Genomic DNA, 21,698 nt, shown 5'->3' with positions numbered 1-21,698 from the left:
AGCGCAGGCATCGGATCGGCGGGTCCCCGAGGTGCGGACTACGGATGGCTCCCTTTGTTCTACGGACTTAGAGGTGGCTAATGCCTTCCGATATTTTTATTAGAAGCTATATCAGGCCGAACAACTCCACAACATAGACATTGCAGCGTACCTTGCCCCGGTGCCTCCACCAGTGGCGAGTGGGTCCACCTTTGAAGCGCTGGAATAGGACATAAGTACACAGGAGGTCCTCCTGGCAATTCAGAAACTAAAGTCTAACAAGGCCTCCAGGCCAATGGATATGGGGCAGAGTTCTATAAACTCTTTGGGGTACAGATAGCTCCTTGGCATGGGCGTACAATTCATTGAAAGAGGGGGAGACACTGCAGGAATCAATGCTCCAAGCCACTATCAGAGTGATCCTGAAACCAGGAAAAGATCCGAGGGACTGTGCTTCTTATCGCCCAATTTCACTATTGAACGTTGATGCAAAAATCTTCACCAGCATCCTGGCGCACAGGCTGGCCCCCTATTTGCAGGGATTGGTGGACTCTGACCAGGCCAGTTTTGTCTAGGAAAGAGGCTGTAGCAGCAACACTAAAAGACTGTGCCATCTACTGGACAATATTCAACGTACACAGGCCCCAGCCCTAGCGTTGAACATAGGTGCTGAGAAAGCATTCAACCGCTTGCACTGGCCTTACCTACACCGAGTGTTGGAGGGATTTGGATTTGAGCCCAGGCTTCGTGGCTGGATCCACCCCTGCCACTCTGCTCCCTAAGCAAATGTACAAGTCAACGGTATTAAATCATCTGCCTTCCCCATTAAGAGAGGGACCAGACAGGCCTCCCCTTGGTCGCCACTACTTTTTGAGCTCTGCATGGAGCCATTTGCCAAAGGAATAAGGCTTAATTGACTCATATCTGGGGTCGGGATGGGAGGCAGGGAACATGAGATAATGTTATTTGCTGACGACGTGCTTCTCATGCTCACAGACCCCGACAATTCGCTAGATGCGGTTTCCGTTTAGATGAATGAGTTCTGATCGGCCTCCGGTTTTAAGATCAACCCTCAAAAGTCCCTGCTCCTAGGCCTAACCGTCCCTGACATAGAACTCTCTCGGCTGCAGGGCAAATACCCATACCAATGGGCAGACGACAGCATGCAGTACCTCGGTCTATGCGTGCACTCCACAACTACAGACACTGCTGCTTATAATTAATGGGGCCTCCTAGCACTTGCGAGGCACGAGCTCGCCAAATGGAAGACGTATAAGCTTTCATGGATGGGCCGCCTTACAGCAATTAAGATGACACTCCTGCCTAAGCTCCTTTACACCATGCAAACACTGGCCCTCCAGGCCCCTCCAAGGGTCTTGGATAGGATACAATCCCTCCTGTGGGACTTTATTTGGGAAGGCAAGCGAGCACGTATATCCAAGCCCTGCGCCTACCTCCCCATGGCTGCTGGCGGCTTGGGCTTTCCGGACCTGCAGTGTTATTATCTGGTGGCGCAGCTCCGCTACATGGTGGAATGGTCCCATCCACTCACTGAAAAGCATTGGTGCTTCATCGACCAGGCCATCCCAGCCACCCATATTTGGAAGATACCCTGGTTGCCGACAGCACACGGACCCTTGGGCGTGTATGTCTCCCCAGTCACGCGGATCACAGTGGTGTTGTGGGATAAGGTACATCATCAACATGGGCTCTCCACTCCAATATCGCCACAAACTCCTGTGATTGGCAACCCAGACTTTCCACTGGCACTCACAGGGGCATGGTTTAAGACCTGGCAGGAAGCCAACTGTAAGTGTACAGGCGACATGTTTGACGCTGATGGCCTTATGGATTTCCGCACTTTGCAAACCCACTACAATCTACCACAATTGACACAGTGGCAATATCTCCTGTTGGCGCACTGAGTTTCTCAGCCGTGGGTCCGCCGCATGCCAGTAGACCACTGACGGCGTTTTCGAAGAGGATCCTCACTAGAACCTCGGATGCCAAGCTACTCTCAGACATGTACGCCTTCTTAGTAAAACCAATCCACACCTTAGCCTCACAGGCCTGTACCTGCTGGGAGAGAGAATGCGAGCGTACTTTTACAGATAAGGATTGGATTGACATGCTCCACAGAGCGCGCTCCTCAGCAGTGAACACCACTAGTAAAGAGATGCTCCTCAAGATCGCCTACTACTGGTATCACATGCCTGACAGAGTGGCGGCGTGGAACCAGTCCGGTGATGGGAGATGTTGGCTCCATTGTGAACATCAGGGCACACTCATGCACATAGTCTGGCACTGTCCCAAGTTGGAACCCTTCTGGTTCAAGGTCTTGGACTCGGTCAACAGTATATTCCAAACTGACATTCCCAAATTCCCAACCTACATACTCTTAGGCCTTCCCAATCCCCTTACACACGATGCGCTCGCACAGAGGTAGAGTGATCACCTTGCTGTTTTGTGCAGTGAACAACTCCTGTTTGCGAAGTGGGGAAGGGACACGGTATCAACACACCTGGATTGGTTACATAAGGTCTGGGACACACTGGGCATGGAAAAGCTGTTGGTTATAGACACACAGCAATTGCCTCGCTTCGTTAAAATGTGGCACCCCTGCATACAATATATGTTGGATGAATTCCGAGAATTGCCCTATGCTCAATATTTGAAAATCCTATGCTTAACGACACAGACACCAGAGGTGGATACATGACGCACCAGAGTCAAAGAGAAGCCATAATCTAGACTCCATTCCAGCGATTGCCTCCCCTCCTCCCGTCTTGTGCCTGACCTTTCACTCCTTTCGTTCTTTTATTGTTATTAAATGACATTCACTGTATGCTAGAAGTTCCATCGCCTCCGGCCTGTGGATGTAGGCGGCTCGTAATGTGATGTAATGTGTTAAAATAATAAATCCTAAAAAGTTTCCTTTAAATCATTATTTAGGAGAAATGGGAGGGTATGACAGAAATTTGCAGTAATATTAGTGAACTGCTGCTGTGTTAAGATACTAAAAACACACATTACTATCCCTGAATATTAGATGTACACACATTTAGAATTTGCCAAAGAGAACATGAAAGAGGTGAAACCGGAACATAAAATCAAAGTTGCTCCGAACAGGGGCCCCCAAAATACATTTGGCCCAGGGCCCCCAAAATCCTTAAAACGCCCCTGAGCAAACCATGCCAGAGAGCAGGTGTCCCCTGGGGCTCATCAGGGAAAACCCCATGAGCTCCATGCCCTCGGTATCGTCAATGGAGAGTTGCACAAAGTTCCAGCTATCTTTAAAGATCAAACCAACTCCCCCACCTCTACTAGATACCTGTGGTTTGTGAAGCACCTTATAACCTGCTGGACATGCCATTCCCAGTACAACCTCAGAGTCAGGGGGAGTCCAGGTTTCAGTGAGAAATAGTACGTGAAGCTTAAGGGAATCAATCAATATATATATCTCCTAGTGGTGCTTTACAAGGGACCCAGCATTAATCAAACCACACTTGAGACTAACCAGCTTAAGTTTCTCAAGTGGTGCTTTAACCTGCAGGGAAGAAGTGTTGAGGGGGTCATCGCTCCTACCTTCCCTTATTTGTAGGAGTTGTTCCCCTGTGTACATCTGTTGTGGCTTCCTCCTGAATTGAGGATCAAAACCAGCAGCATGGCTGGCTCTGTGCTTGACCGGTGCGCGGACGGGCTTGCCTTAGGCACGCCCGCTGGTGCGTCCGCTCTGCAGCCATGCTTAAAAAGCCCTGTGAGTGCGCATCTAGAGAGCTAACCGGATCTTCCCGCCCCAAAAGTACTACTGACGCTCACCGGAAGTGAGGAAAATAGAGCCCCCAAAGAGTGCGCGTTCAAATGCTGCTTCCAGGCAGGTAAGCAAGCGTTATATCAATTCAAGTTAATTTCACGAGTAAAACAGTACTAGCCGGTAAAGAACACTTTAGCTGAGGTAGCTACTGGTATTCAGTTTTAGATCAGAACAGTGCAAATTCCAATTCGACATAAAATGTTTAAAACACAAACATTTTCCCATATTCAATAGCAGAGCTGATGAAGGCCAGTCCAAATCTGACCCTGCAGAATGTATATCCCAGATCTCGAAGACATCAATCCTTCACACAGTAAATACCCATATCACCACTAATTGACTCCCAGCTTGGTGAGAAGTTAACAAATCATTGAGAACCTGACAGAGTAAAAAACAAATTCTCCTATTAAAAAACATTCTGACACTCAGACTGAGGTGCAGAACGAGACAATGTGTATGTTCATATCAACTTACATTAGTGATTCAGTTATTGCTGAAAGAAAAATGGAAAAGAGGGTACATAGGCAATTGGTCTATCAACAAGAAAGCCGGGTGAATCATGACACTGAAAAAGCTGTGTACCCAAATTTTATAACCAGAACAAGTTTTCCAGATCAAGACTATATGTTTAAAGTGGCTTATTGTCCCACAGAATAGCTCAAGAGGAACAGAAATTGTATTTAATAGGAATAGCAACTGGTGACTCTTTCATAACAGAGACAACCTAAAACAAAAGTTATCTGAGGACATCACCAGAATTCAATTCACACTACAGTCAGGCCCCAGAGTGGGAGCCACTATAGTAACTTATATATATATGAAAAAAATGTTATTGCAAGTTCTCCAAGATAAATTTCTATTCAAGCAATGGGACACGGTCAATAAAAGCAAGGAACCTGAAATACACAGCTGTCCTAACAATGCCTTCACTACCTTCCCCATCATATTTTGCAACAAAGAGTATTCTCAAAGGCGCTAATGGTGTACTGGCTCGAGCAACAAATTCCAACAAACAAATTCATAGACATCTAAGACAAAATACCACAAGATACTGTGACATTTTTGTGTCACTAGGTGTGGAGAAACAGACTGTTTGGAGTTGGATGGCCACTACGGTCTGTTGAGCACAATAAATTTGGAATCTGGAGGCCTCACTATTTACGCGTTTAGTGCCATGAATTTAACTAGTACAAGATCTCTTTAGAAAATTCCACGACTGCCTCCTATCGAAGGGCCGGGTGCTGATTAATAGGTCACTGTCAGTGGTGGTGAAGAACCCTAAGTCCTGGAAACATGCCAAAGTTATCCCCCCGTAAAAAAACCAACGCTGGATGCGTCTGTCAGAAAACTTTAGTCCAACATCTCTGCTCCCGTACCTTGCTAAAATCATGGAGTCCTATGTCAACACCATCTTAACTCAATACCTGGAAGCAAACTCGATTCTAGATGGGCCACAAAATGGCTTCCGGCCTAGACATAGTACCGAATCTGCACTACTTGCAAGTAACAGAGCAGCTACGGTCCACTTTGGATGAAGGCAGAACCTCAGCACTGATCCTACTGGATCTTAGTGCGGCCTTCGACTTGGTTTCCCATAGGATCTTGTTACATTGGCTGGAGGAGATCGGGGTCAATGGTAAGGCCCTGGCATGGTTCTCGTCCTTCTTGGCCGATTGGTCTTTCCAGGTCTCTGCTCCTTCTTTTCCCCAGTGTCCATCCTCTCAGATGTGGTGTTCCACAGGATTCTGCCCTGAGCCCCACCTTATTTAATATTTCTGTCCGCTCCCTGGCCCTGCTGGCCAAAGACCGGAACATTGCCATGGTATCATACGCCGATGATACCCAATTGGTGTTTACATTTCAAGCAACTCTAGCGAGATCGTCAGGCAAAAGTGTTCCGGTCCAGCCTCTGTTAACCCAGTCCCTGTTACTGAAATACATATGTCTCTCCACCTCCATATATCAACAGCTCAGCATCTGCAACCTAATGGGTTGGCACACCACTCTCGCCAGCAGCACCGAGATCCCATGTCTGTTCACTGCCTTATGCCCACCATTATGTAAATCTCCACTGCCCAGGGAAGGAACCTAACAGGTCTCAGGTGCATACCACACACTGGGATGTATGACGTTACAACGCCTACCTTTACAACGCGGTTTTTACCACGCATACCATTACAACGCATAGCGCTTTGGGGTGCTGGATAGTGAATAGTTTAATTTACTATTCCAACTCCAGTCCCCGTGGATAGTAGGGAAGGTTATTGGATAGTAAATTAACCTATTCCCTATCCTAGAGCGCCCCCCAGAGCAATGCGTTGTAATAGTATGCGTTGTAAAAGTTGCGTTGTAATGGTAGGTCGTTGTAAAAGTTTCGTTGTAAAGGTTACATACCCACACACTGGGCTGGTTACAAACACAAAACCTTCTTCTGCAGCCACACAGGTCATTACACCACTAAAGATACAATGCGAAAGATTGTCTCCCCAGGCAGGTTAGTGGAGCAGTGACAAGAGCTCCAATGAAGGTGATATGTTGGACAACTCCAGGTGCCCCCTCATCACCACCAACACCACCACCTCCCACCCACCAACCAGAAAGAAAGTTCTTGGGAAACGATAGCTAGCTAGCATCCCTACGATCTTCTTAGAGGGATGTTCTCAGGTCTAGATTTAATAGCCTCACTAGATGGATTTATGTCAGTTTATACAGTCATCTCTGGTGAATTACTATATACTACAATTCCTTAGTAAGTATTTTAGTAAGGAATTACGCTTAACCGTCGCCTTCATGCCCAAAATAGAACCTTTCCATTACAACAGCTAGGAAAATTCATACCTCTATAGTATGGAAATGTAGGGGTAATTGCTTCAGTCATTGCAATATTTCCAGCCACTGAAACTATCAAAGGTACAATTTCAAACTGATTTCAGCACGACTTACTGCAACATAATTTGACCAAAAAAAAATTATATACATCATAGCTATTAATCAAATCTGTAGTCTGTCGTTTTTGTAGTGATGGTGTTCCTCTTATAGTTATAGCCTTACAAAGTTGATTTGGGATTTAAGTACACGCATTGGTAAAAACAAGAGATTCCTTGCAGGTCTGACAAGCTCACAAAACAGCAAAAGATGCTGATAAACTGCAGCGATCTCTGGCTGGAAATGGCCTAAAAACACGCATTTCTTTCTGTAGTTTTTCAGATGTACAGTAAGGTCCATGTACAATTCCTAGTAAGCCTGATGTCATGACAATTTTCCTATTCATGTTGGTCAGATACAACGGCTTTACAAAGATTCGCTTTGGCTAAAGATACTTTCTTGCAATTCTAAGATGTATCACGCCACGCTAAACTAGGTTTAGTCCTAGAGAGATTCAAAGTCACTATGAACAAAATATGGCGCAATATAGGTAAACCTCAAGAGAAATTCTAAATCAAATATAAACAAAATGGAGCTACACACGACTGTAAAAATAGATCCATTACCAAAGTCCACACATGACCGAAACTATAATGAGCAAGGGTGGGGTGTACCTGAAAAAAATCTTCAAATTGTTTGCTGTTATAAAGTGCAGGGATGTTGGCCGAATACTGCAGTAAATCTTCAGCGCACTGTCTTCTTTCTTCGATTACGCTCTCATCAAAGCGCCCTGACACAAAAGAGAATGGGCAAACCTTTATACTGGTGAAAACATTCAATATTTGCAACAAAGCTTGACTTAAAGAGAGTATGTCACAATAAATGAGCATTCACACATGGTCAATATCACTGGTTCCATAGATCAGGCTGAAGAGCAGGGATTTACTTTTCCGGGGCTGTCCCTACACCCTCAATAGGAAGAAATAAAATGCTTCCAATAATGACGCCCTAAAATGTTCCCACTAAGTGCATACTCAGTTCTTCCTGGGGGTACCAATGTACCGCCTACTTGACATTGAGCAATGGACAGGGATGAAGTTACCTAAGTGAATTAGATGTCTCTGTTCAAACTTTCCCTTTTTTTAGTCCCTTTATTTGTATAATTATATATTTGTATAATTACAATGGGTATAAGATTTTGAGAGTTGGTGAAAAATACTTAATCATTTAGAAGGTACTCTGTTCTTTGGGACTCAACCATTATAGTCCGACGATAATCATCATTAAGTGTATATCACCAATAGGTTAAGCGTCTTACTAAAAAGGGGGAAATCAGAAGTGAAAAGGGAGGATGGGCTTGTTGATAAAACAATGCCGGTGTTTTCACCTTGATACTAGTAAAACACAATTACTTATATAACAGTCCCCAACATTAAACACTACTAGAAAACACCTTCTTCCTATATATACACTTATTAAAGACCACAATTCAAGCATGGCTAAAAACATAAAAGGGGGGAGACCATCTTCTGCCCCCATCTCATGATCAACATGTTTAGGCATTCTCATATACCCAGAGTGTGGTGCCTTAATCAGGATCCAACATTCAACTTAGGCTGCTTATCGTCCATAATATTTTCTGTTTGATGTACTTGCACTGCTCCCATGAATAAATCTAAGGATAATACCTTAATTTGTAGCTTCCAATTTCAAATTCCTTCACATTTATAGAATGCTTTTAAAATTACAATTGTGCATCTTGTGCTTTCTAAGTAGTCACAGAGCCCCTGAGTAGGCTTTGTGGACCCACAGGGGATCCCAGACTACAGGTTAAGAACCACTGGTATTGAGTACTACAGAGGATTCTAGGTCCCTATTACCCAACAGCCTGTCACAAAGCCTATGGTTTAGAAAACAGTACACCTTCCTTTCTCTTGCAACTGCTCAATGAGGGTTCGGAGATATCCTGAAATCAGTGCAGTAATAAATGGACAGGAACTAGCTATGTCTAAGTAAGATGGCTTTCTGCTTGCACGCTACAGAAAAGTACGGAACATAGATTAGATAGTTGAGGGTGAGCACATATCGATAACCAATAACTGATACATTCCACAAACTTGGAGGAAGGAGAACAATTATGAATCACCCGAGGGGCACAGAATGACTTGTTTAACCTCGCTCCCCTACATAGACAACACAAAGAGACACTAAGGGGAATTATATACAACTTTAACACCCAGCATCATCAGTGTTATCTAAATTGCTTTCTCCTACAGGGTGCTAACCAGCCCTGCACTGCGAACACATAAAAACTTGCCTCCCTTTGTGTTCAATGAGCATGAGCTACATTTTGTAGTGATGTCCTTCTGGGCCCACTTCGTTTCTCCCTTAGTTTAGTGTATTAAATGTTTTAGGCTGCTTCTGCTTGCACAGCCACACATAACACTTTTGTTTTTGTGGCATTATTTTAGAAATACGCTGTACATGTTGTTTTGTTATTCTATAACTCTTCTTGGTATTCCGTCTGTACATTTCGTACCGGGTCATTTAGAATAAATAACAACATGTTTTACTGTTTTCTGCACGGTCAGCAACAGCTCTTAACATTTTTGACATAACACGATAGTCTAGCTGAGGCACGTTAGTCTAGCTGAGATCACTTTCCCCTGCTATACAGTTATACTGTCCTAAAACCCAAGAAGCAGCATTATACAGATCAGAGATCTGGAGTATAGAGGAGTGTAAAGGCCTAACTACCAAGAAGAAAAATGTTATTAGATCCCTTCTTAACATGCCTGTTGGTACTAAAATACTTCTGCTCTTTGTAGATCTAGGTCTAAAGACAATCGCAAAATTAAGACCACCTATCAACCGGTTTAGGCTTTGGTATACTCCCGAGTTGGTCGCTTAGAGCTTGGAATTACTGGAGCTGATGGGGATGGCCAATGAGAATGATCATCCTTGGCTAAAGGATGTGAAACATTGGTTATAAAGTACTTTAAGGCAAAAATATTTTTGGGGATAATCACAGTGGAATCAATGATATTCATATAAATCGCCTTAAGGTGCATTATTGGTCATATGCCTCTGAACATTACATTTTGAAGGCAGGGGAAGGTGGATTAACTAATACAGTTTTGACTTTCAAGATGTCTATGAAATTTGAACCATATTTGGACAATGTTTTTCCTTCCTATGCCAAATCCCTTCATATTAAATTTAGATTAACCACTTTACCAATTAACTCCTTTACTGGTAAGTGGTCTTCAAAGCATGCTAACTCTGCTTATTCTTCTGTGAGGATGTCTTTGAATCCAAAATGCATTTTACATTTTTTTGTCCAATCTATAAGCAGTTGCAAAAGAAGTGGATTTGTCAGATATGCTTGAATTTGGATTTGCGGAAATATCAGACAGCGTCCAGTTAGGGAGGGAGAAGCTGTATATAATTAAGGCCTATTATGTTTAATCATTTTGCCTCCAGTTGGAACAATGTGGTTTAAGGAAGGTATGATGGTTAATAATTGTGCCTCCAATTGGAACAATGTGGTTTAAGGAAGGTATGATTTTTAATAATTGTGCCTCCAATTGGAACAATGTGGTTTAATAAAGGATTTAATGTTGGTTTTTGTTTTATATTTTCTACCATATATATTTTACAATTTTCACTTATATCTATTTGTGTTGGAAGGGGTAATACCCGTAGTATAAAACTTTTATTTTATATTGATTTATAATTTACAAAAGTTAATAACCTAGTATTTTTTTCTTTTGTATCTTTGTACATTTAGCCCCAGTATAGATTGCTTTAATGAGTACAATGTCGCCTGTTGAAATATAATGGCATTATTTTTACATGCTTTTAATAGTTTTTAGTGTTTGTGTTTGCACATGTTTTACGGTCTACTAATGTTTATATATTTTATGGACGATTACTTATCTGAAAAAAACATTCATGATAACTGTCCTGCATGTAGTATGAACAGGATAAAAAGCAACAAAAATATGTATTGGAGGGCAAACTAAATGTTGAATACAATTCTATATTATCTCTTCATAATGGAGTAGTATTACAATTTTAAACAGGAGTTGGATACAAAACCATATTTGTGTAAAAAAAAAGAAATCGCAATTGTGTAAAAAACAGGTATCTGCATAGCTTATCGAAAAAAGGGGAATCTGAATAATCCTATGAAGACTAAATGGGTAGCGCGGAAGGGACAAGTGAAAAGTCACACTTTGCGGAAGAATAATTATTTCTCAGCAGTACAACCAACACCAGAATTATAGTAACAATACTCAGCTCCATTAAATCGCCTCACTAAGGCCCTCTGAGTTAGTGGTTTCAGAGAAGATCCACCTTCCTTTCTTACTTGAAATATCAGTCCATAGTCCATTTCAGATCTGTCAGTGGATATTCATTTTTGGAGAAGTGTGTGGCCAACTTGATAGGACGTTTTTTTAACGTAGTGTAATAATATTTTCTTGAATGTGTAATTTTATTTTCCTGGTGATTCTAACAATATAATATAGGCCACAGGGACATGTGATTCTATAGATCACTCTTTTTGAGCTGCAATTTGTGAACTTCAGTTGATGCCATTTCACAAGGTTATCTCAGTACTTGTTTGTTAAGGTGCAATCTTTGCTACAGCGACAAGGATGGTTTCCAGTGAGTCCTGGATGTTACCAAATGATATTGCTGAAGGGCATCACACTTTTAGGATATGTGTGTACAAGTCAGCCCCAAAAATTGCTGGATCGTTTACAGGCAAACCTGGGTTTGAGTAACTTGCCATCTCCTGTTTCTAATAAGTGCCAGTGTTTCCTAATCATATTGTGGATCTGGGTTGTGAGAGATAAAGGTTATACATTCAGATGTGGGCTTCAGTTGTTTTTCCAGTGGAGAAGCCATAGACGTATTCAGTCCTTGTTTATAACATTGACACATACATTTTCTAAGGCATGTTCGCAGTGACAATTTATTCTGATGGTACTGTCCTGGCAAATCCAAGACACTGGGCCACCTCTATAGTTTGAAGCAACAATGTAGCTACAGGACTAACTTCAAGCTGGTGGGTAAAGTTAAAATAAAAGGCAATAAACACATTTTGCATTTGTGAAGAGCAGCCCCACACCACAGTGATAAAACAAGATTTAAGTATCAAAACAAAAAAATATGAAAGCAAAGGAGACTGAGTCCTCAATAAATAGTAAAGAACAAGCAAATGACGTGGCTGCAAAGGCAATAAACACTTAGGGACACATGCATCAAGCTAAGGAAAAGTGATCCCTTAACAGCGATTCTTAAGGAATCACAATTCTTTATGTATGTAGGTTTCACTAAAATATTAGCTATTGCTACACATTCCTTAATTGCGAATCGCAAATTGTGATTTGCAATTAAGGAATGCCTTCCCATTAATTCCTATGGTCCAAGAGAAGAGGTCCATAGGATTGAATGGGACAGCATTCGCAATTTGCGATTACCAAATAGGTAATCACAAATTGCGCATGCAATCTCAAGTCTGCAAGGGGGCCAAAAGGCCATCCTGATGCACCCCCAACAAAGGTAAGTATGCACATGTGGTGCAAACAAATGCCCTAGGGGTATGTGTATGCACCACATTGAACTTTGAAAAATGCATTTTTGTGCATTTTTCAGAGGAATTGCAAATCACCATCAACTTCAAGTTGATGGTAATTAGTGATTCCAAATTTCTAAAACGCAATTTCCGAATACATAATGCATCACAATTTGCAATTCCCTAACTGCATTCGTAAAATAGGTAATTTCAAAAATTGTGATTACCTATTTTGCGAATACCTTTGGGCTTGATGCATCGTAAATAGCATTTTACCGGTCGCAAATGGGCCGATTCTGCGATCCTGCCCGTTTGCGACCGGTAAAATGCTTGATGCATGTGCCCCTATGTCACTTGACTCAAGCGGCATCTCACTGATGGAGCCCAAATATGCTGAAACCAGTCTGGGTTACTTCTGTTCCTGTCTGGAGGTGACATGGCCTGGCAGTACGGGCCGGAGTGCTCTTACTGGAGAAGGACCAAATTTGATTTGCTTATGGCTTGAATCTTTCTGGAGTGGAATAGAAGGCAAAAAAAGATGGACAGGAATGCGACCTGAGTAATTACCAGTGGCTGTGATGAAACCCAGCATTCAATCCATCACTTTTTTATTTTCTATTGTATGTTACAGCACCAACGATAAATAGGTAATGAAAGTCTCAGCAGTCGAGAAGGAAAGGGCTGGACCAAAAATTGTAAAGACTACATCCTTTTTTAAAGCCTTGTAGATTGCTACTACACATGCTCACTGCTAACTAAGCAAATTGAATAGTTTGTGTACTGCCCGAAGGGCAAGGGTGGGCAAGTACGACATGGGAATTTGAGACTCTGTAAAGTACTTCTCATGCAGAAACGCAATGGAAATTTAGTACTTTATTCGATATAAGCACCAGCCACAGAAACACCATCCAGCATTATGTGACTCGTCACAGCAACTGTCTGGATGCAGAAGTTACATTCCAAACTGGAATGCAAAATGCATCTACGACAGCCTGCACGAGCCACTTGCGAATGAGCTGTAAGAAAACAAGTTACTTACCTGTAACTTTACTTCTCCAGTATTGGAAGCTTTCATAGATTCGCATGCCTGAATCATTCCCCCTCGTCGAGACGGGAGTCTCCGGTACATAAAAAAGCAATGCTTAGTAGTATAGCAAACTGAAAAGAGGCCTAGGCCCATTTCCCTTTTGCAACCCATAGCCTTTGTTATGTAAAAAAGGCCCAAACTTTTCCCTGAACCAATCAGAGCTCCTCACCCTCTAGAAGACTCCTGAGAGAACCTTCTGCCCCTCAGATTTTCGCGCACTTGTGCATATAGAACACTTGTGGTGCTAAATCCGAGGTGAGCCTCTCAGGGGAGGAGGGTGGGTGCATGTGAATCTATGAAAGCTTCCAATACTGGAGAACTAAAGTTACAGGAAAGTAACTTGTTTTCTTACTCCAGTATTGGAACTTTCATAGATTCACATGCCTGAATCAGAATAGCGAGCAGTAAGATACAAAGCACATTTCTCTGATACATTTCACAATCATGTAATACGATTTGAAAATGAAGCATAATATCATACATATATACATATATATATAAAATGTGACTTTGTAAAAACAAGAGAAATTACGGATGGAGGGATGGAAAGAAGGCTCACAGTTACTGGATGATATTCCGCAGTACCGCCTCTACCACCGCCGCATCCGACTCTGCGGCTGCCTCCAAGCAGTAGTGCCTGGTGAAGGTGTGTGTGGATGCCCAGGCCGCTGCTCTGCAGATATCCTGGATTGGCACTCCTCCAAATAGTGCAGTAGATGTGGCTACTGCCCTCGTGGAATGCGCACAAACTCGTACATATAGAGGTTTTCCAGCAGCTTGATGACAGTAGACAATTGCACTGGAAATCCATCTGGCAATTCCCCTTTTAGACAGAGGGAAACCTTTCCTGGGTGCGCTGAAAGCGAAGAATAGCCGAGAAGATTTGCGAAAGGCCTTAGTGTCTTTTAAGTAGAACTTCATACATCTTTGCACGTCTGGTGAGTGCAACACTCTTTCCGCTGCTGTTGACGGATGAGGAAATAAACGTTTCAACACCAACGGCTCATTCAGATGAAAGTCAGTTGGCACCTTAGGAATGAATTTCGGATTAGTCCTAAGAATCATTCTATCTTCCTGAAACTGTAGGAAAGGCCCCTGAATTGTGAGCGCTTGCAGTTCACCTACTCTTCTCGCTGATGTCAGAGCAATGAGAAGAGCCAATTTCCAAGACAGGAACTTAAGGTCCGCCCTGTGTATCGGCACAAACGGTGATTTCATCAATTGTGACAGTACTATATTAAGATTCCATAGGGGTGGTGGAGGCTTTACTGGAGGAAAGACCCTGAATAGTCCCTTCATAAATTGCTTGCTGATCCTTGATGACCATAAGGACGGGCCTGACGAAGACCTCGTGTAGCGAGATAACGCCGCCAAATGCACCTTGATGGAAGCGTGTGCCAATCCTGACTTTGCTAATAGCAGAATGTAAGGTATAATTTGATGAGGTGCAGCAGTAAGAGGGTGAATGTTATGTCTCTTACACCACCGACAAAACCTCTTCCATTTCATCCTGTAGGTTTTGTTGGTACTGTCTGCTCTAGCTTTGGACAGGATTGTTCTACATTCGTGTGAGATGTTTAGATGACTAAACTCACAGTGTTCAGGAGAAAGGCTGCTAATCGCAAGGATTTCGGGTCCGGATGGAGCACCTGACCCCTGGACATTGTCAGAAGCGATGGAATTGGTCGTAGCCAAACTGGACGGTCCTCCGACAGCAGCAGGAGTTCTGTGAACCAGTGTTGTCTGGGCCACCACGGGGCTATTAGGATCAGCCTACACGGCTCTTTCTTGATCTTCACCAGTACGCGGGGAAGAAGAGGAATTGGAGGAAAACCGTAGGCAAAGACGCCGGACCATGCCATGGAAAACGCATTCCTCCAAGATCCCTTCTGGGGAAGCCAGCTTGCGAAGTACTGGCATTTCCTGCTCTCTCTTGTGGCAAAGAGGTCCACTATCGGTGTTCCCCACCTTTGAAAGATGCTGTCCAGGGTCCCCTGGTCCAGCTCCCATTCGTGGCAGGACGATTTGAGCCTGCTGAGAGTATCCGCCTTGACGTTTTGATCCCCCGGGAGGTGTTCTGCTGACAATGATATTCCTTGTTGAAGAGCCCATTCCCATATCTCCTGGGCCTCCTGAGATAGGGAGAGAGATCTTGTTCCCCCTTGCTTGTTTAAATAGTGCATCGCCGTAGTGTTGTCTGTTCTTACCAACACTGGCGAACCTCGTATTCGTGGTAGGAAGGCTTGACATGCCAAGCAGATCGCCCTGAGCTCCAGCAGATTTATGTGCAATCGCTGCTTGTGTACCTTCCAACGACCGCTGACCTGAAGGTCCTGAAGGAAAGCTCCCCATCCTTCTAGGGACGCATCTGTCATCACCACTAATGGAGCCGCTCTTGCAAGAAAAGTCAGACCCTGAGATACATTTCCTTTTTGTGTCCACCATTCCGCTGCTTGTACCATCACTGGTGTCACTCGTATTGTGTCGAAGGATCCCTCCGCTTGACGCCACTGAAGATCGATTTGCTCCTGCCATGGGCGCATCCTTAACTTACAGTGAGGAACAAGGGGAATGCAAGATGACATCATGCCCAGCAAGGATTTGTATCTGCGGACTGAAAGAGACTTTCTTTTTACGAAGTCTTGGAAGAGGGACACAATCCTCCGTTGCCTTTCTTCGGAGGGAAACGCCTCGTTGCAGTCCGTGTCTAGTATTGCCCCCAGAAATGTGATCACTCTTGTTGGTTGGAGGTTTGACTTTCCCTCGTGAAGAGTCAATCGCAGTTTGGCGAACAAGTCTATGCAGGCCTGTGTTGACGCTCTGGCTTGTACTTTCGATGGTGCTTTGACTAACCAGTCGTCGAGGTAAGGAAATATTTGATGTTTTTGCCTTCTTAACACAGCCGCCACTGGAGCCAGGCATTATGTGAACACTCTCCGCGCGGACTTTAAGCCGAATGGCAGTACCCTGAATTGGTAATGTCTTCCGGCTACTAAGAACCGAAGGTACTGTCTGTGTGCGGGATGGATCGGCACGTGGAAATCCGCGTCTTGTAGGTCTAATGTAGTCATATGATCTCCTGGGTTCAATAACGGAAGGATGTCCTGTAGAGACACCATCCTGAAAGATTGCTTCTTGAGATAGGTGTTTAAGGATCTGAGATCCAGAATGGGGCGCCATTGGAGCTTGTTTTTCTTGAAAAGAAAAAAACGGGAGTAAAACCCCTTGTTTTCCTGGGCCTTCGGTACCGGTTCTATTGCTCCCTTTCGGAGCATTGTCCGAATCTCCTGCCGGATTTGATGCAGATGGTTGGCTCTCTGATGCATCGGTGGCGTACAAGGGGGCGTCTGAAGAAATTCTAAGGTGTGACTGAATTGAACAATTTTTAGGACCCATTGGTCCGTTGTTATTTTCCGCCAATTTTGAAGATGGTGAGCAATCTTTCCACCCAAGGGAGCACCTGACATAGCCGGAAGATGGAGGTTGTCATTGCAGTCGGGTGTTGTCCTTCCCCTGACAGCCACCCCTTCCTCTTGGAGCTGATTTCGTATATCCTCCTGATTAACGTTGATTGTACTGTTGACGGTAAGGCTGCAATGAGGCAGAATAAGAGGAATATCTTCCTTGTTGATATCCTCCTCTATACGAGGACTGCCCTCTGCCTCTGGAGCCACGAAAAGGGGTTTTTCTGTACTGCAGTGTCCACAAAGCCTTTGCCGGATCGGTATCCTTCTTGATACTCGGCAGAGTATTGTCAATATGCTTCCCAAATAGATCTTCTCCATTGAAAGGGAGGTCTAGAATCTTGATTTGCACCTCCGGCCTAAAAGCCGTTGCTCGTAGTCATCCTTGCCTGCGCAGGACTGCTGCTCCTCCCAAGGATCTAAAAGCCGTCGTCGCTATATCCATAGCGCAGTCTATGACTTCAGCCGAAGTCCTCTCCCCTTCCAGGAGAATCTTCTTGGCCTCCTGCTTCTCCGGTTCCGGCACCTGGTTAATGTATGGAGACAGGTCACATCACATTAGCCTGTCGTACCTTCCCAAGATAGCGAGGGCATTAGCGGCTTTCACCAGCAGAGCCGACATTAAGGAAACACGTTTTCCTGCATTATCCAGCCTTCTGCCCTCTCTGTCCGGAGGTGTCGTGATCGGAGCAGATGGGTTTCTGGACTTCTGCTGTGCCGCCTGAGTAATTACAGAATCCGGTTTGGGATGACCCAAAAGGCAAGCTGGAGCATCCATAGGTGCCTTATATTTTTTGTCTAGTCTGGCCAGAACCGGCGTAACCGTAGCTGGCGTCTCCATGACTTTTAATCCTTCCTCCCAAATATGACTCACTATAGGCAAGGATCGCACCGATCTGCGACATGAGTCCTTGAAGTCGTATAAAAAGCATTCCGCTTTATCCTCAGTCATGGTGAGTGCAAATCTCTTAGTGGCTCTCTCCATCAAATTATGAAAACCACCAATGTCTTCCGGTGGAGAATGTACTGGTCTCGGCGCAGGAGTTGAAGGTGAGGGGATGAGATAGTCATTCCATTCTGCGCTTGGTTCCGCAATCTCTCCATCCTCATGATCCTCATCCGTGGTATCGTGTTGTGACGGTGGCGGTGGAGACCTAGCAGTAGGCTCCGGCAAAACCTCTCTCCTACGCACTGGCGTCCCTGGTACCGACCGTGGACGCGGAGTAACCTCTGGAACTTGCTGAGTGGCTGGAGTTGCTGGGTATCTTCTTCTATAATCCTCCAACATGCCCTGGAGGTCTTTCAACAAAGAGGATGGTACACTTGTCATATCTCCACGTTGCTGTTGGTGATATTGGTGCTGTTTTTGGGGATGCTCTTGAAAACCCCCATATTCTTCCTCAGAATCGTCCTCCCGGTACTTGACCTGCAATTGCGAAGGGCTACTCGCAAAACCATAAGGACCGTCGTCCTCTTCCTCCTCTGAATCTTCCTCTTCCAGCAGGTGAGATGGAACCAATGGAGATACCTTGCTCGGCGATGTAACCTCTGGTGTAATAGGCTTTTTCCAGGGTACTAATCCTTTTTCTGGTGTCTTTTCCGTCGTCGACGAGCCCGTCGACGAGATTCCCATCGCCGTCGTCGACCAAGTCATCGTCCTCGACAGTAGTTACCGTCGACGCTGTCCTCGTCGACGATCCGGTCGTCGACGACGCTGCCGTCGACAATGTAGATACAGTAACACTCGTCGACGCTTTCACCGTCGACGATATCGCCGTCGACGGTGAAATCGTCGACGCTGCCTTTTCACCAGCTTTCACTCCTTTTTTCGTCGACGACGTCTATGTTTTAGTTGTCGACGATTACATCTTTTTCGTCGACGGTCCAGTCGACAGCGCTGAAACACTACCTTTCTCTTCAGAAGGCGCAGAGGAAGTTCTCTTGATGGTAATCTTGACTTTATGAGGCGATTTTGGTGGTTCTGAGGCGGACTTCACCTGCTTTACCTCAGAAGCAGAACCCTTCTTCACCTTAGCTTTAACTGAAGGGGATTTTGAGGGACTGCGCCCTGAAGACCCTGGGGTGGTCTTTTTTGGGGCCTTCTCAGGTCTTTCTCCTGAGGAATGCGTCTGAGGAGATCTACTTCTCTTTTGAGATCTCTTAGACGATACAGAATCCTCCTCACTCTCACTTGAGAGGATTTCTTTCCTGGCTTTGACCTTCTGGAGCAAAATCAGCAGCCTTCCCTCACGATCCCTCAAGGTTTTATTTGAAAAGGTTCGACATACCTTACAATCTTCTGCCTTATGGTCTGGATAGAGGCAGTATATGCAGTCTTTGTGAGGGTCATCTGTATAAAGCCTCTTCTTAGAGCAGGTGGAACAAGCTCTAAATAATCCCTTTTTCTCCTTTTCAGATATTGGTAGATGAATAAGGAACTCCAATAAGAAGAAATTAGAAGATGAGAGACCTTAAATCTAGTAAAAATACTGTTGAAGTAAAGAGTTTGAGCAGAGCTCAAAGGAGACTCCCTAGCACAACGTGCGGTAGAAAATCTGAGGGGCAGAAGGTTCTCTCAGGAGTGTTCTAGAGGGTGAGGAGCTCTGATTGGTTCAGGGAAACGTTTGGGCCTTTTTTACATAACAAAGGCTATGGGTTGCAAAAGGGAAATGGGCCTAGGCCTCTTTTCAGTTTGCTATACTACTAAGCATTGCTTTTTTAAGTACCGGAGACTCCCGTCTCGACAACGGGGAATGATTCAGGCATGTGAATCTATGAAAGTTCCAATACTGGAATAAACTACACAACACATCTTTCCCCTTTTCTTTTTTTTTTGTTAACACAAAATACAAAACATTATATAAAATATGAAATAATGCTGGAAATATAAAACAAACAAAACATTTAGAGAGTATAAGTATCTAACAAATTAGACATGAGCAATAAGCATATATTTCCAAAATAATTTTTTTTTTACAGAATCTACATGCAGGTTTCCTTGTGATCATTTTACCCTCTTCATCAAAACTCTCTTCCACACAACCACTCCCCACATCCTCACTGGAAACGCTGTGTGTCAAATCAGTGAGGGTGTTCTCACTCCCCCCAGCCTCAATTTGTGATTCAGTGTCATTCCAAATATCATTATTGACCCAATAAGGCGATTTGACAGAACTGTTTTTATCTCCTATGAGGACAGCAATACGTTTGAGATTCCAATCTTTTCCATCGCTTAACTTTACAGCATTTTTCAAACCTTCCACGACATCAAAAGGTCCCAAGAATTTCCCAACTAATTTTATAACCCTCCATGGTTTCTTGACCTGACTGACATACCAACTACGACTTCAGTGGCCCCCTTAGCGCCTCTCCTACGATTATAGATAGACTTGTACCCATCATGAGTGTCCTTAATCTTGCACCTCACCGATTCCGAATCCATGTTTGTACTAGAGCTTCAAACTAACGATGAAGGATGCCTTTTAGTCCGAGCAACTCTCCCTCTCATAATTTCAAAAGGGGTACACCCAGTCATTTCATTAATCATGGTGCGATACATCCACACAGTTTTGTGAATTTGTAACTTCCAATCACTGTTGTTCACACCTGCCCAATGAACAGCACCTTTGAGTACCCAGTTAAAGCTATGAATCATGCAGCTCCCACTAGAATTATTTAAGGACGTGGTGGGATGCTTCCAACCCAATCTACTAAAATAGTTCTTCGTTTCGAGAGAAATAAATTGTACACCATTCATTGCCTGGGATAATTTGAGTAGGAATCCCTTCCTCTGTGAAAATACTGTCCAAAAGAGCCAACACAGCATCAGTATCCACTTTGTCCAAAATCCTGACAGCAGCCCACCTAGAAAAAACCTAAATAGCTGAAATATCATACTTGGACTCTTTACCAACAGGGCCCATATTATCTAAAGCAATAGTTTCCCAAGGATTAATAGGAATATAAGGCACACTTATATTGGTCTCGATGTTTTAAGAGATGTATCTGCAGTGGCACACACAACACAGTTTCTGACAACATGTTCAACCAGCATGTCCAAACCTGGCCACCAAAAATCATTGTTCACAGACTGTTTAGTCCTAACAATGCCTCCATGACCTTCATGACACTGCATAGTGATAGATTTCCTCAACTCTATCGGAGGCACAGCTTTGTCACCTCTAAAATGCCACTGACCAGTGACAATTCATTTCACACATCCAAAAACACCTTAAATCAGAAACTAACAAGCAATTTATCCTCAATATATGCAAGGACTTTAGTGTATGCTGCCAACCAAGCTTGTTTCTCAATGAAAGGAATACCTACATCATGCACCAGAGCAATATGAAAATCCACCCATGCATCACCAGTATTCTCCCTCATCTGCAAAGACATTCTAGACAAAAAATCTGCCGACACATTATCCTTACCTTATCTGCCGCATAAAATATCTTATGAATGAAATCCTGCAGCCTCATCAACATCTCGGCAATACGCACAGAAGCTTTAATCATCCCATCTGTGGTGATAAGTCTGATTAAAGGTTTATGATCAATTCTCAAATCACATTGCTTACCCTAAACAAATGCTCTAAAATGTTCTAGGGTCCATACACAAGATTAACGTCTCTCTTTCGATAACAGATTTTTTTTCTTCTGCCTCGGTAAAGACTTTGGTAGCATAAGAAATGATAACTTCACCACCGCCTTCCTGCTTTTGAGATAAACCGCCCCCTAAATCCTTGAAACTGGCATCAGTGGTAATAACACTGTGGAGATTGGGATCAAACCCATGCAAAATAGTGGCTTCAGCAATGGCACGTTTAACATCTTCGAACTCTCTTTCACACACCCCACACCAATTGAATCTGCACTTTTTCTTAATCAGTTGTCTAATTTGGAA

The 21,698-nt window shown here is 43.8% G+C and overlaps 1 protein-coding gene across 2 annotated transcripts in view; it reads right to left on the bottom strand.

Annotated features, from left to right (window-relative positions):
• The window catches only part of RPS6KC1 (ribosomal protein S6 kinase C1), a 479,581-nt gene that overhangs the window by 390,576 nt on the left and 67,307 nt on the right, over positions 1 to 21,698 (bottom strand). For both annotated transcript variants that reach the window (XM_078649767.1, XM_078649766.1), the window contains exon 4: positions 7,333 to 7,448. In XM_078649767.1, the coding sequence (XP_078505893.1) occupies positions 7,333 to 7,448 (116 nt within the window). The remainder of the gene's footprint in view (positions 1 to 7,332; positions 7,449 to 21,698) is intronic.

Source organism: Lissotriton helveticus, chromosome 6 (assembly GCF_964261635.1).
Source record: "Lissotriton helveticus chromosome 6, aLisHel1.1, whole genome shotgun sequence".
NCBI lineage: Eukaryota > Metazoa > Chordata > Amphibia > Caudata > Salamandridae > Lissotriton > Lissotriton helveticus.
The sequence above is the reverse complement of the archived record's forward strand: the minus strand, read 5'-3'. Positions and strand labels throughout refer to the sequence as shown.